The sequence below is a fragment of the Mycotypha africana genome (genome assembly GCF_025528875.1).
Source record: "Mycotypha africana strain NRRL 2978 chromosome Unknown BDF20scaffold_10, whole genome shotgun sequence".
NCBI classification, from domain to species: Eukaryota; Fungi; Mucoromycota; class Mucoromycetes; order Mucorales; family Mycotyphaceae; genus Mycotypha; species Mycotypha africana.
The window spans coordinates 1,341,913-1,355,605 of record NW_026515734.1 but is presented as its reverse complement, the minus strand read 5'-3'; the positions used below and the strand labels follow the sequence as shown (position 1 = coordinate 1,355,605).

The 13,693-nt window shown below is 37.2% G+C and overlaps 3 protein-coding genes and 1 pseudogene across 4 annotated transcripts; 3 read left to right on the top strand and 1 right to left on the bottom strand.

Moving 5' to 3' along the window:
- Positions 1–324: 324 nt before the first annotated feature.
- On the bottom strand, positions 325–748 carry BDF20DRAFT_838802 (uncharacterized protein; the record flags this gene model as incomplete). Its single annotated transcript, XM_053079208.1, has 2 exons — positions 325–481; positions 522–748. 2 exons carry the CDS (start codon positions 746–748, stop codon positions 325–327), a joined length of 384 nt encoding a protein of 127 aa, XP_052933122.1.
- A 1,109-nt stretch (positions 749–1,857) lies between these two features.
- BDF20DRAFT_t138 lies at positions 1,858–1,932 on the top strand (annotated as a pseudogene). The gene has a single exon. The product of its transcript is annotated as a tRNA-OTHER (tRNA).
- A 1,514-nt stretch (positions 1,933–3,446) lies between these two features.
- Positions 3,447–6,739, top strand: BDF20DRAFT_838801 (uncharacterized protein; the record flags this gene model as incomplete). The annotated part of the gene is made up of 9 exons (XM_053079207.1): positions 3,447–3,537; positions 3,897–3,970; positions 4,014–4,709; positions 4,793–4,885; positions 5,027–5,056; positions 5,286–5,354; positions 5,468–6,008; positions 6,126–6,138; positions 6,193–6,739. 9 exons carry the CDS (start codon positions 3,447–3,449, stop codon positions 6,737–6,739), a joined length of 2,154 nt encoding a protein of 717 aa, XP_052933121.1.
- A 2,827-nt stretch (positions 6,740–9,566) lies between these two features.
- On the top strand, positions 9,567–13,366 carry BDF20DRAFT_916249 (chitin synthase-domain-containing protein; the record flags this gene model as incomplete). Its single annotated transcript, XM_053084426.1, has 4 exons — positions 9,567–10,119; positions 10,244–11,386; positions 11,503–11,735; positions 11,801–13,366. The coding sequence occupies 4 exons, from the start codon at positions 9,567–9,569 to the stop codon at positions 13,364–13,366; spliced, it is 3,495 nt and encodes a 1,164-aa protein (XP_052933120.1).
- Positions 13,367–13,693: the final 327 nt, after the last annotated feature.

Here is a 13,693-nt window from a genome sequence, read left to right as displayed (position 1 = left end):
TCTCTTAAGGGTTATTGTCAGTCCTATTAAAAAAAATGTATATTGGCAAACTCGTAGCATTTGCAGAAAATAAGTTTGATGTCTTTCTCCTCATCCTTTTACGTACTATGTACAAAGCCAAAATTTACAAAAAATTGAATCGGTTGCAGAATCGAGGCAACCAAAGAAGAGTACCGACAGAATGGTTTTTTCTAAATGCAGAATGAAAAAGAAGATGATGCGAATGAAGCAAACAAATTTATCGCAGATAAAGAAAGATAAAAGTTTTAAAATGACAAGCACATCATTCACTATCTGCAGAAAATATTGATAGAACTCATGTTTTTACAATAATTCTGTAAAGAGCCAGTGGAATTTTGACTCCTTCAGTGTAGGTAACGCTAGAGATGTCCCCCTAATTGTATTTGTAGTGGCAATCATAATAGGCCACAAAGCCGGTGCCGTTGGAGTTTTTTGGTGTGCCTTGAAGCGAATAGAGGCTCTGGCAATTTACTCGTTTTAAATATAAATGAATACGTAACCTCTCAAATATGCAACAATTGCCATTCCAACACTGTTGAAGCATTGAAGATTGTTCTCGGCCAAAGTATTCTTTTTGCAGAACCTGTTCAATAATTGAAACCGGGACGTCAACGCTGCTCAAAGGTTCAAAAACAACTTGCTGGCGTTGACTAGATTCCAAATTACCAAATTTCTGGTATACTGGTTTTTGCTGGGGATACACTCGATGGTTATAAGTTGGATTCATATGAGAACTGGATATCAACCTCTTCTTTAAACATTATATTGAAATCCGTCAAAGCCAGATGCAAATCATAGCCGTTTCCTTGTGTTGAATGTATGTAGTTTGGGGTCAATAAAGTTAGAACTTGCATTACGAATAGAAACAATATCTAAGTTGTAGAGAGCAGTGTAGATACGTTAAGGCGTATTTGAATTCACAGCATCTTCAGAAAAGATGCATATATAAAGAAATTTATTGATACAATACCGAAAAAGCTTTATGTCATAGAAAGATAGAAGAACTTGACTGAATAGCATCACGTCAAGCAACCTTTGGTTAGTATATAAGTATTTATATAGCGTCGCATCTTATTCAGCCTGGTCAGTTAGTTGAATAGCGCCAATATCAGTCAGAATTTTGTAACCGAATTTCATTTCAAAAGTATCCCACGATAATTTGTAGGCATAGGTTACTAGTTAAGAAGAGACTACTTACATAAGAATAGGGAGGCTTGTATCGTTGACTGTTTGGACGTCGCGTGACAAGAAGAAAATTTTCTTATAAAAAGCCCCCATGTTTTCTCTTTGGAGGTCTCTTTTCTTCTCTTCTTTTTTCATACATTAACGGCCTTCGTTTACTTATATCCTCTGTAACGCTTGCTCCTCGGCTTTGGCGGCAGTCTACTACAAACTCTGTTCTTCATTCCCATTGATCTTGTTCTTAATTGACACCGGCAGACCATAGGACAGTTTCACTGGGCCTTGTAAATCCCTCTGTCGCTAGTGTTGGGGTTGAGCGGTCATCTGTCGTGTTCTGGGATCCTAACACTGAAGGACGGCGGTAGATTGTTTGTTATTGCCTTCACACCTTCCCCTTTTTATGTTTCCCCTTATATACCACTTGGTTATCAAGAGTTGTTTTGTCTGTCTGAAGCTTTAATCATAATCGCGAAGCGCTTGGCGAGAGGGGCAAACCGAACGCCTGCTTTTTTGCAGAGTACCTTTTATGACCTAGCTTAGGACTTCAACTTTTATAATCCAAGCCTCTCCACGTTCCATAGTTTTCTTTCTTTTGAGCAAGTGTTACATTTTTTAAGGATTATGAGGAGACCTCAGGCCAAGATTCCCATACTTGCTTATCTAGTTTAACTGGTTAAAACGAGAGTAGTTGATTTTACTCTTATTCAGGTTCGAGTCCTGGGATAAGCTAAACTAAGTGCATCATGTACTTATTCCTTTTTACAATAGTCTAATTTTTCGTATACTGTTTTTGAATGTTTTCACGTGAAAAAAGAAGCGACCTTGCGTGTTTGCGTACGTGGGAGAGGAAAGGGCTTTTTCATATTTAATTTCATAAATAATGCTTTTCTTCCAACTTAATCAAATAAGATCGCAGTGCCGTAAAATTTTGAAAGGCTTATCACTTGTTAGTTGACCTTCAACAATAACGCTATTTTTTTTTAGATATAGACATTTGAAATAAAGAATATTATGGTTGAGAATGAACCCTCTTTCGTAAACACTGCTTAACGTTATTCGGGAATAAAGTAAAAATTATTCGCAAAATTATAGCCAGCTTTACATTAAAGCAGTATGACCCTCGTGTCTCGCTACGCAATCGGAAAAATGCCCATGTTCATCACATAAAGCCTTGAATGAGAGCCAACAAACTAGTCATGAAGAAGAAGGATATCATAATGAACGCATTTCATATGTGTTACAAAATAACAATCCATATTCGAATTGTATTAATCGTTCGACACTTATCGAACGCCATCTGATTGAATTTTTCATGCGCAAGGAGTTGAGTGCCTTTTCTTCTTCGCCCCGTAATAAGGTGGATTTATATAGTGTAAGATGTGCTAAGCATACTAAGGTCAGTAGAAGGAGCGTCACTTGAATTCGCAACTTTAAAAAACGAATATTGGGTATTGTGGAAAGAAATTAGTGTTTAACTGTAACTGATTTTATTCTGTGTATCTACATTATCTTCGACTTGTACATTTCCGGAATCTGTGCGTTGAATCATAAGAGTTCTCCAAATACCGGTAGAGATGATGTTCTATCTATTTCTTTTCTGTTATCAGCTGTTTATTTTGCAGAGAAAGAATTTTGAGTATCATGATACTTACACATTTTTTGAAATCAGGAGTGAATTTTTGAGCGCTTAGGAATACCCAGTCATAAGTATTGTTCTTGAAGTTGGCTGTTGCTTTCATGCGACCTAGGAGCTCCCGCATGGTTAGCCGCCAGGACGACCTACTGAATTTTCTATAAACCAAGGAAGCCACCTGCATCGACCGATTAACAGCATCCTCTATCGCCAGCTCGAAACTGTTTCAATCATTACAAATAGACTCTAAGTCTAGAAAATTGTAGAGGCGGCTCGTAAAATTGTTACGGAATTCTCAACATCAACCTTACTTCGTCTGTATGATATTCTTATTCGGCTTCACCACGAATAGACAAACTTGTACGTGAAGCGCATATACAAAAATAGCAATTTAAGTGTGTAATTCATATTGAGGGCTTACAAAATTTCTCACCCATTGCGCAATAGATTGTCAACTCTCGCCTAACAGTATCACAAATTAAATGTTCATCAAAATATATCCATCTGTTGCGTATATATGATGATCGCCGTGTCTTCCTAATACTCCCCCCAGGCTGTCATCAATTGGCACTAACAACCTGCAATCCGAAATTGCGTAGGACACATACAGATGCAAAAATCTTTGATGTTACTTGCATTTTCATATAATGGTTTCTTCGCATTTTTCTGTAGCGACGACCTTCATCGTTTTGAGGAAAAGAGTAAAACCTGAAACTCAGTCTAATCAATATCTTCCACGACTAAAACTTGGAGATCATTAACTATTTTATTGAACAATGAAGTAAGCTCTCTCTATTGATCGTATCTAAGGCCATTATGATCTGTTGGAACATATTGCTCACCACTAACATAAACGGTACTCAAAAGTTAAATATCTAGACTAAACCTCTATTTTCTCATGATTTTTACATCTTTCTTCCTCAATTTTCTTTGTAACTTAGTATGAGAGAGCAAATGGACGAAAAAAATGGTACAAAATTACAAGTTCCTTATATCAACTTGATCGATCTAATCAAGGTTTCGAATTCACTAAAATTGGCATGTATTTGAATTTTTCTAGAAAATGTACTCAGTACCACAACAATGCCAACAACGCACAATGCAACTTCTGCAGCACAGACACTGCACGACATAGTGAGCGATAACTATTACACAACAGTTGAAATGAATCGAACAGCGAATAAAATACCTCATCTTAAGTTTTACTGATGCGGTGTCAGACAATTCCTTCAATTCAACCAAATCTTCAATTTATCCTATGGAAAGAAGAGATGAACATCTTTGTGATAGTTCATTAACAATTGTTACGGAAGAAAATAAGCAACAACATAAACATCTTTTATCAACCGAACCAAGCAAAGAAGTTCTATTAGATGGTCGATCTATGATTTCAGAAGACGAGTATTTAGTAAATGACATAGACGACGACAACGATCAAAATTTTGAGTGGGATCAAACTTCAGACGAAGAAGACGATAGCGGGTTTTTACATAGAGCCGCTTCCTCATCCACTGAGAAAGAATGCCGACGATTCTTTAGACAAGCCCGAACTGCTTATAACAAATACTGTTGTTGGAACTATCTATCACATTTCATGAAGCAGGTGATCATTGCTGTCATTGGTTCCTCTCTATTTACTACAGCTGCTGTATGTGTTAATATCTTTTCACCATGCCCTACGTTCCAATATGAGGTTGATCCTAACTTTACAAATATTCGAAGCAATGATCAAATCTTGCTGTATTGGGCTGCATTTATGTGGGGCTTCAGTTGGATCACAATATTTACAATTGAAGCCATTCCTATCGTTGTTTCGAAGTGGTGCAAGACGTTTCTGAGCCATAGATCCGAACAAGTCAAGACGAATATGGAGGTAACTAAAATCATATGACGCAAAATACCTAAACTTTTATACAATCAAACTTCAGGCAGCTAATTAACTGCTTCATTATTCAGTATTATATGAACCTAAAATGGTATATTGGTTTCTTGATTATTACGGCGTGGAATTGGGGAGCTTGGGCTTTCTTGACAGCGGTTCCTTTTTCTGTAAGTTGGCATCAAGTTTGTAAAGTAATATTTTTGTCTGTCTATGACGCAGTAACGCGCTCATCACATATACAGCCTGTATCAAGACAGTATTATACAGAAATTGTATGGCGAATATTTGTTTGTTTTTTTCTGCTTCAGTCCTTTTGCTGGTTCAAAAAACAACCATTGGTAAGGAACGAAACCCTTGTCAGTAACAATATTAGATAAACTGATTCATTCTTCGCTTGCTCAATCCATTATACATTCTATTACAAAATTTAGCAATTAGATTTCACCGTTTTGTGTACAGGGACCGGCTCCAAACAAACAGAAGAGCCATTATAAGTAACATTTTTGAACTAGAAAATTTAGAGTCTTCCTATATTAAATTGCTGTTTTTATAATTTTCTTATTTTAGTTTGAGACAGGCTTGGCAAAGCAGAGAATCGTCATCATGCTACACTTGTTGGAACAAAAATCAGAAATTGTAGGAGTCGTAGTGCTTCAAATAACCCTTCAACAACCGAACTAAGAGATATTACGAACAGACAGTGCACTAGTGCCGCTTCCAGCATAAATACTGATTGTTACTATACACAGCGCTCTTCAAATCTAATCTATAAACTTCAAAAAAATCTGAAAAAAGTCATTATCAACGAGCAAAAATCTTGTAATCGGGGTGGTAAACATGGGAAAGATATCAATTCTGATGAATACGCTCGAAAGAACGCTAAGAAACTCTACATCTCACTCGCATACCCAGATGGTACGGTTTTACCTGAAGATAAAGAAGTCCGCCGTTGTTTGCTACTTTCAGATTTTGAGCCTTATTTTAAGACAGCTCAAGAAGCTAGGGATGCATTTGCAATATTCGACCGTGACAGTAATGGAGACATCACCCGCCGTGAATTTCGTGACACTGTTTTACATATTTACCGCAAACGTAAAGATATTGCTGTTTCTATGCGCAATACCACACAAGCTCTAGGAAAGATTGATCTTATGCTTCTTTGCGTTAGTTTCTTTGCTCTTTTATTGATCGCGTGTGGTTTTTTTCCAAATCAGCTTATGGCAGGCACTTGTTCCCATCGGTTCATTGTTATTAGTTTTGACATTTGTTTTTGGCAATACCGCCAAGAATGTATTTGAAAGCATCCTCTTCTTATTCATAACACTTCCTTACGAAACAGGTGATTACGTGTTGATTGACGATCAATTCTTATTGATACATAACATGGGCATTATGGGAACATATTAGCGCTGAAGGCAAGGTGATATATGCTCTAACGACAGTACTGATGACCAAAACTGATTACAATTGTAAGGCGTTTCGGAAGCATGAGCGAAATAACTCAATTCAATATCGACTTTTGTACGACCACTGAGCAATTCTGGGAGTTGCACGACCGTTTAAATGTGTGGGTGACATGCCAGAGCCGCGATTTTGGGTCTGATTTTGATTTACGTTGCGAAGAAATTATAGATGTAAACGATCTGATTTTAAAAGTATGGCTTCCTCATAAAGGCAATTGGCAGGATATAATGAAACGTTTTCAGCGAAAGACACGCTTTATGTTGGCGCTAAAAGATATTATGACAGAACTTGGCATTAGATACGAATTGCCTACCCAAAGATTCACCTCTGCCGTTTTGCCGCCAGATGACAAAACGCCTGTTTTCGGAAATCCTCATCTTATGCGCTCAACGCCCCAATCTTCCAATAGCGAACAACAACAACAACAACAACAGTCAGCGTTCCCCCTTGCTCAAGATTCAAAGGAACAGCAAATTTACAAGGAGATAAAGCAAGCGAGATTAAGTTCGAGTAATGCCCATAATAGCATTCGACACACTGGTCACGTCGCTTCATAACCAAATGCGAAAAGTCGTAGAACTTTATTGGTATTATAGATTACGAATTGTAGGCTTGTAATTCCGTTTCTCCTTTTTTTTTTTTGTTTAAAAACCTTTGATAAGTGATTTGGCTAATTTATTGACGATTTGACAATGATCTTCACTTTTGCAATGATTTTTATCTTGTTACTGCAAATTGAACGAATGGGAATAAGAATGATTAAACAAAGAAAAACTCTAGGAATCTGATGAAAATTATCTCACTTTGACAATTGCTGTACACAACGATAAGAATCTAGATTCTGTTAGGGCACGTTGAACTAAAGGCAAAATTGATAAACAATTTCTTTGTTGTGCAAGCTTAATCAAAAGAGTCGAAATGCTCCGCATGTCGCTTTTTTTTTTTTTCTTAATTTTCGTAATTTCATAAGAACGAGCTTTACTCTCGTAACAATCATGAAGACTAAGAGTAAAGCGAAACGCAAGCAAAATGTAAGACATAGACCTCGTCCAAGATGAGTATGTGAACCAGAATAAGCAAAACTCACATGCACTAGGTTGTCTTCTGTAAATTGGCGATCGACGTTCAGAGGAATTCAGTGAGATATATAAAAGAAGTATGTACACATGCAATGCATTCAAAACTTTTGTACGAGTTAAATCTCAATCACAAATAACTATTATGGCTAAGAATATTGCGGAGATCATGAGTGTAATGTAACACAGAATCTTGCTACAACGTTTTCGATTGGGATCCGGACTTTCATAATCACTTTCTGGATTGTTTTCTTTTTTTATTGAGATAAGTTAGAGTTATTTTGAGATCAATGTAAATCAAAAATCAAAGCCCCATAAATAATATTTTGATTAGCATCTTTGAGAGAAATATAGCCTTTTAAAGGAGCCTTGTTTGGTTAAAAGCAGGGATAGCAAAAACAAAGTAAATGTCATGCTCTTGGTGAAATAAAAAATCGGAAACTAAGCAAAGAACTGGATAGGCTCAAACATACTGTATGCTAAAGCTAAGAATTGTTAAAGACAGTTTTTTTTGATGATTGTTTGCCTTTTCAATTGAGCTGTTAAACAGCAGTTGAGACTACCAGTCACCTGTAGAGGTCAGTGTACAATAGATAGGCTACTACTACTGTCGTTAAAATCATCAATCAATCAAAAATAATAAAAAGGCACATTTCTTTATTTCTACTTGCAGTCCTTCTCTTTCTCTTTCTTCATCTTCCCAATAATACAATCACATTCACTGTTTAAGAGGTTCATGCTTCCTCAATAGAATACGGAAGCGTAAAAAGAGATTGAAAAAGCACGAGATAAAGCTTATAGATGATCGTATACATGTTATACTGTATCTATTACTGTATAGCTGAAGTAGTAGCAAAACTATAGCCAACCTGGCCAAACGCGTTTTCTGAAAATTATAAGACGTCAAAAAGCAGCCAATGAAGCATATATAAGCTTTAAGGGTGTTTCTTTTGCGACAGCTCATATACAGACAAAGATGTGGTGTTTTTTTGCGCGTATCTGTCAATGAATTTGGAAGCTCAAAAGTAAAAAAAAAAAAAAAAAAAAAAAAAAAAAAAAAAAAAGAAAGACTCGATGAAATTTATTTTGTACCAGGCCTCATCATTTTGTAAATGCAGGCATGCCATTTGTGTAATAAAATATTGTTTCGGAAATTATGCATAAAGTGAAAGGCATCTTGCTTACCAAAAGTTGTGGAATGCTATAGCACCTAGATGACAATGCCTCGAAAAACATTTTCAGAATCTAAATCGCAATAATCATTGATGAAGGTCTCACACTAGCATTTTGCAGAAGCAAATAGTGCTTTTTTATTAAAAAGATGGCCGTGTCAGACAAGGTTTCTTATTTTTTAGGTCAAGATGTTCACAGGTAAAAAAGGAATACCACATCTTTGATCCTTCCACCAGCCTTTCTAATTGAAACTCTTGAACATTCTAAAATCATTTAGGTATTTGTTTCAAAATTTAATTTGATCCGCTCAGAAAAAAACTTCTTTGTCCAAATTTAAAGTGAACAAAACTATATATATCTTCTTGCTTGGATCATATTTTTAATAATCAGCTCACGTTGTGATATGTGCCTGCCATAATTCTGAACATGTATCTTCTGTGCAGTAACGACATAGAATATTTACGATTATATAGCTGTAATAAATCAGATATTAGGTTATAATACAATTATAGAATTCATTATGTGATTTCTTTTTCTTTTCTGCCCCTGGATCTGCGAATGGCTGAATTTAGATAAGGAGTGTGAATCTGTAAAACAAAATAGCTGTTTGCACAAATCACCTTTCAAAAGTAAAATTGTTCGCAGAAGCCTTTCATGAAGACAAGGTATATCAAGCTACTAGTCTTTTTTTTGTATTTATTCGAATAAAAAGAAAGAATAAGAGTAATATTACCAAAATTTTCTTAAACGTTCCCTCCCGTTTCGACGTTGTTGTTTGACTTCACTGTAAAGATGGTTTAATTTTACCATGATTTTTTAACCTTTCAATTTTTTAATTGCTTCGCTCTCCGTCTTTGTTCAATTAATATTGTAGGTAGTACTTGTATATAAACCTATCACAGTCCTTTTCTTTTTCTTTTTCTTTCTTTTCTTTGCCAACCTTTTGCTCCTCTGCCCATTCTGTATCTTATTGTAAGATACATATCTCTTACCTTTCATTCTTCATAGTATTATAGATCAAATTATTTCGTTATTAGTGTAATCCCTGATTTTATTTGATATACTTTATATTCATTGCCAAACAGTACTAGAGATAAGCAACACATAACTTCTAAGCATACAACTTACAGATAACATGCCACCAGGAGGCTATAATACACCCTATAGCGGTGGTGGAGCTCATCAAGATTATGGATACCAACCCCCAGCTGACAACAACTATTACTATAACACTGGCAACAGTAACGCCACATCAACATCAATTGGTCGACGGCCTACAACACTAGGAAGAGCTCCAACACGTAGAATTATACCCGGTGCTAATTCAATTGCAAATGCTAGTCAAAATATACAAAGAGGCCGTACTTTAATTCGACCTGATCGTTATCAAGAACCACCACCTCTGTTGACAGGCAAACCTACCACAAGTCGTAGTTCTTTCGATCCTTGGGTGCTACTCTCCCGAATAGTGACATTTTGGGCTTTACCTCCCATGTTAAAGGCTTTCAAAATGTCTGATCCTGGTATGCAGCAAGCTTGGAGAGAAAAAATGACCTTGTGTTTCTTAATTGCTTGTATGGGCGCATTTGTGGCTTTTATCACTATTGGGCTTAACTCTGTGTTATGTCCACCAGATCAAGCAAACAATCAACGGAACTATGCTTCTTACAATGATACACTTGATGCACGTAAATAGTCCAGCATTGACCAGAAAAAAAAATAGCTCTCAATTTTCTTCTTTATAGACTAACTCGGTATTTGCTCTCCTGTTTTTTTTTGATTTTTTTTTTTTTCTTTCATTGTGTAATCCAGCAAATTTATTAGGCATTTTAGGCTGGCAATTTAATATTTCAAACGCAAAACCGTCAGGAAACCTTAATTTTTATGAACTTGCCAAAGTACCTGGTACAGATATTACCAATTATTTTACACATGGCACCAATATTCCAGAATGCACAAATCCAGGCAACGAAAAGACACTCAGTTTCCGAGCTGTTTATAGTGATCCTTGTTCAGCTGCAAATGGCAATGGCGGATGTTTGTTCGGTGATACTTCTGCAGCAAACCTTCAAAATACGTACGGTCTCATCAATACAACTCGTCAAGTGGGTTTTGATTGGACTCAATTTGCCACATCCAACTTGAGCTACCATATTGTTATTGACGGTAATGTATTGAATTTGGAACCATACATCAAAGCCAACCCCATCCCAGATCCCTCTGACGAATTAGACGGTGTCCTTCGCAACATATTAAACAGCTCTTTCGCTGAGGGCGGCCGAGATGGAACAAAGATGTTTTTCAGAAAACCTGAGTTCAAAGCCTCCATCAACTGTCTTGTACAAAAATACCGCGCTGGGCATATCGATAAAAGCACGCCAGGATGCTTCGTTTCTACTATCGTTTTGGCTGCTTCATTAGCGATCGTTTTGGCAATAGTTTTGGCGCGCTTCTTTATGGCCTTGATCTTTTCATGGTTCATTTCTCGAAAATTGTCAAGAACACCGCCTACAGCACCTAGCACAACAGGTTCTATGATGATGCATAATAAAGAGCAACAAATGGAAATGTCCAACATTAAGCCTGGACTTATGCAAAGAGCGGATTCGGGCAGTACACTTACTCCTGCTGGAGCAATGACAAAGAAAGTAGAAGTGGGCAATGATCTCTTTACGGTTCTTTTGATTACATGCTATTCAGAAAATACAGAAGGTATCAAAGCCACAGTGGAATCCTTATCCGTTACAGATTATCCTGATGACAGAAAATTGCTATTTTTGATTGCTGATGGTATTATCACTGGACATGGTGAAACGGTTTCTACACCTGATATGTGTCTGGAATTGATCACCTTTGACGACGAAAGTATGAGAAATCCCGAACCTATGCCATATATTGCCGTGGCCGTGGGTGCCAAGCAGTTCAATTGTGCAAAAGTATACGCAGGACATTACGGTATAGTATAGTTAAAGAGGGGGGAAAAAAGAGGAAAAAAAGAAAAAAAAAAAAAAAGAGAGCATTATTGAAGTGAACAGTTGCTTACAACGTTCTTTCATTTGAACTGTCAATAGTTTGTAAAGGACATAAGGTACCTATGATTCTGGTAGTCAAATGTGGTAACCCTGATGAACAAGGCAAACCCAAGCCCGGTAACCGCGGCAAGCGTGATTCGCAGCTCATCCTGATGAATTTCTTCAGTCGCGTCACTTATAATGATCGAATGACACCATTAGATTATGAGTTGTTTCGAAAAATTCAGTATTTAATGGGAGTTACACCAGATTACTTTGAACTTGTGCTCATGGTATGTACTATAAAGTTTTGAAAGTAACTATGGTAACTTGCGATTGACATTTCACACGAAAATAGGTTGATGCAGATACAAAAGTGTATCCAAGTTCAATGAGATTATTGGTAAATTGTATGGTTAACGACAACCTAATTATGGGTTTGTGTGGTGAAACAAAGATCGCCAACAAACGTGATTCCTGGGTGACAGCAATTCAAGTGTACGAATATTTCATTTCCCATCACCTCGCTAAGGGCTTTGAGGCTATTTTTGGTGGTGTGACATGTTTGCCTGGCTGTTTCTGTATGTATCGTCTGAAAGCTCGTAAAGGTGACGGTGATTGGGTACCAATCATCACCAAGCCTGAAATTGTGCAAGAGTACTCTTCTAATACGATTGACACACTACATCAAAAAAACTTACTTTTGCTTGGTGAGGATCGTTTCTTGACTACGCTTATGCTGCGTAACTTCCCCTTTCGTAAAATGGTCTTCACTCCCCAAGCTATCTGTAAAACAGTTGTGCCTGACTCTTTCAAAGTTTTGCTCTCTCAACGCCGTCGTTGGATTAATTCCACCATCCACAATCTGTTTGAATTGGTCCTCGTCAGAAATCTTTGTGGTACTTTCTGTTTTTCTATGCAGTTTGTCGTCATGATGGATTTGGTAGGCACTCTGACCTTGCCTGTAGCTATTGTATTGACCATCGTGCTTATTGTGAACATGGCTCAAACTGAAATCACCAGCCTTAGCGCGGCGCTTCCACTGATATTATTGATCATTGTCTTATTCTCACCGGCTTTCTTGATCTTGATTACGACACGTAAATGGGTTTATTTAATGTGGATGATTGTCTACTTGTTCGCTTTGCCCGTGTGGAATTTTGTCTTACCAGTTTACTCTTTCTGGCATTTCGATGACTTTTCCTGGGGTGAAACACGTAAAGTTGAGGGTGAAACAAAAGACGACCACTCCAAAAAAGATGGTGTTTTCGATCCTTCTAAAGTGCCTTTGAAGCGATGGGAAGATTATGAGCGTAAACGCATACGTGCCAATAAGAGGCGTGAACGTAAAGAGAGACAGATTAGAGAAATGGGTCCTACACATTTGATGCATTCTGTAATTACTTCAGAGGATGATGATGCTAAACGTGGGTTGCTTATTGCTGATGACGATGACTCAATATCACATACATCGTATCAAACAGATATGTCGGCCCATCAAAATGCCCATTTTTTTGATCCTTCAAAAGAAGCACCTGCTAAAGCTGGATCTGGCTATTATCCTACTTTCCGCCCTCAGTCTATGGCTCCCAATGCAGCTGCAGGAGCAGCGGTACCACCACCTCTACCTATGAACAATACCTCAAATATACCTTTACAACCTACACCTACCGCACCTGGCCCTTGGGGCTCTCAACAGCAAAATTATGGTGCACCATCACCACATCACAACAACAATATGCGAGCAGCACAACATCAACCACCAGTAAATACGAGAGGGCCCTATTCACAGCCGTCTCAACAGCAACAACAATTCTCTCCAATAAATACACTGGGACAGCAGCAGCAGCACATGGGACCTCAAGGTCAATATGTCAATACTAGGCCTAATAATCAACAACAGTCCCCTTTCCATGGCTTTTAAGTCGACCAAAATTATACATAGACAATTGTGTCTGTCCTATATAACCCACTTTTCTTTCCCTCCTTGCTTCTTTTACATCTCTTTTTTTCTGTTCTGTATTATTTAAAGCCTTTATTTCAAGCATAGCCTTTTACATAAAGAAAAAAAAAAGTCGTCATGTAATTATTCTTATCAATATACGTACAGCCTCAAACAATACATTTGTTTTCCTGACAAACGAATAAAAAAGATAAACAAAAACTCAATTTTCACGTTACACTATCAAAGGCAATTAGTTATAAGTGAAAATCCTCAATAGTTGGCTTTTTCTTCCCTTTCTTTATTTTC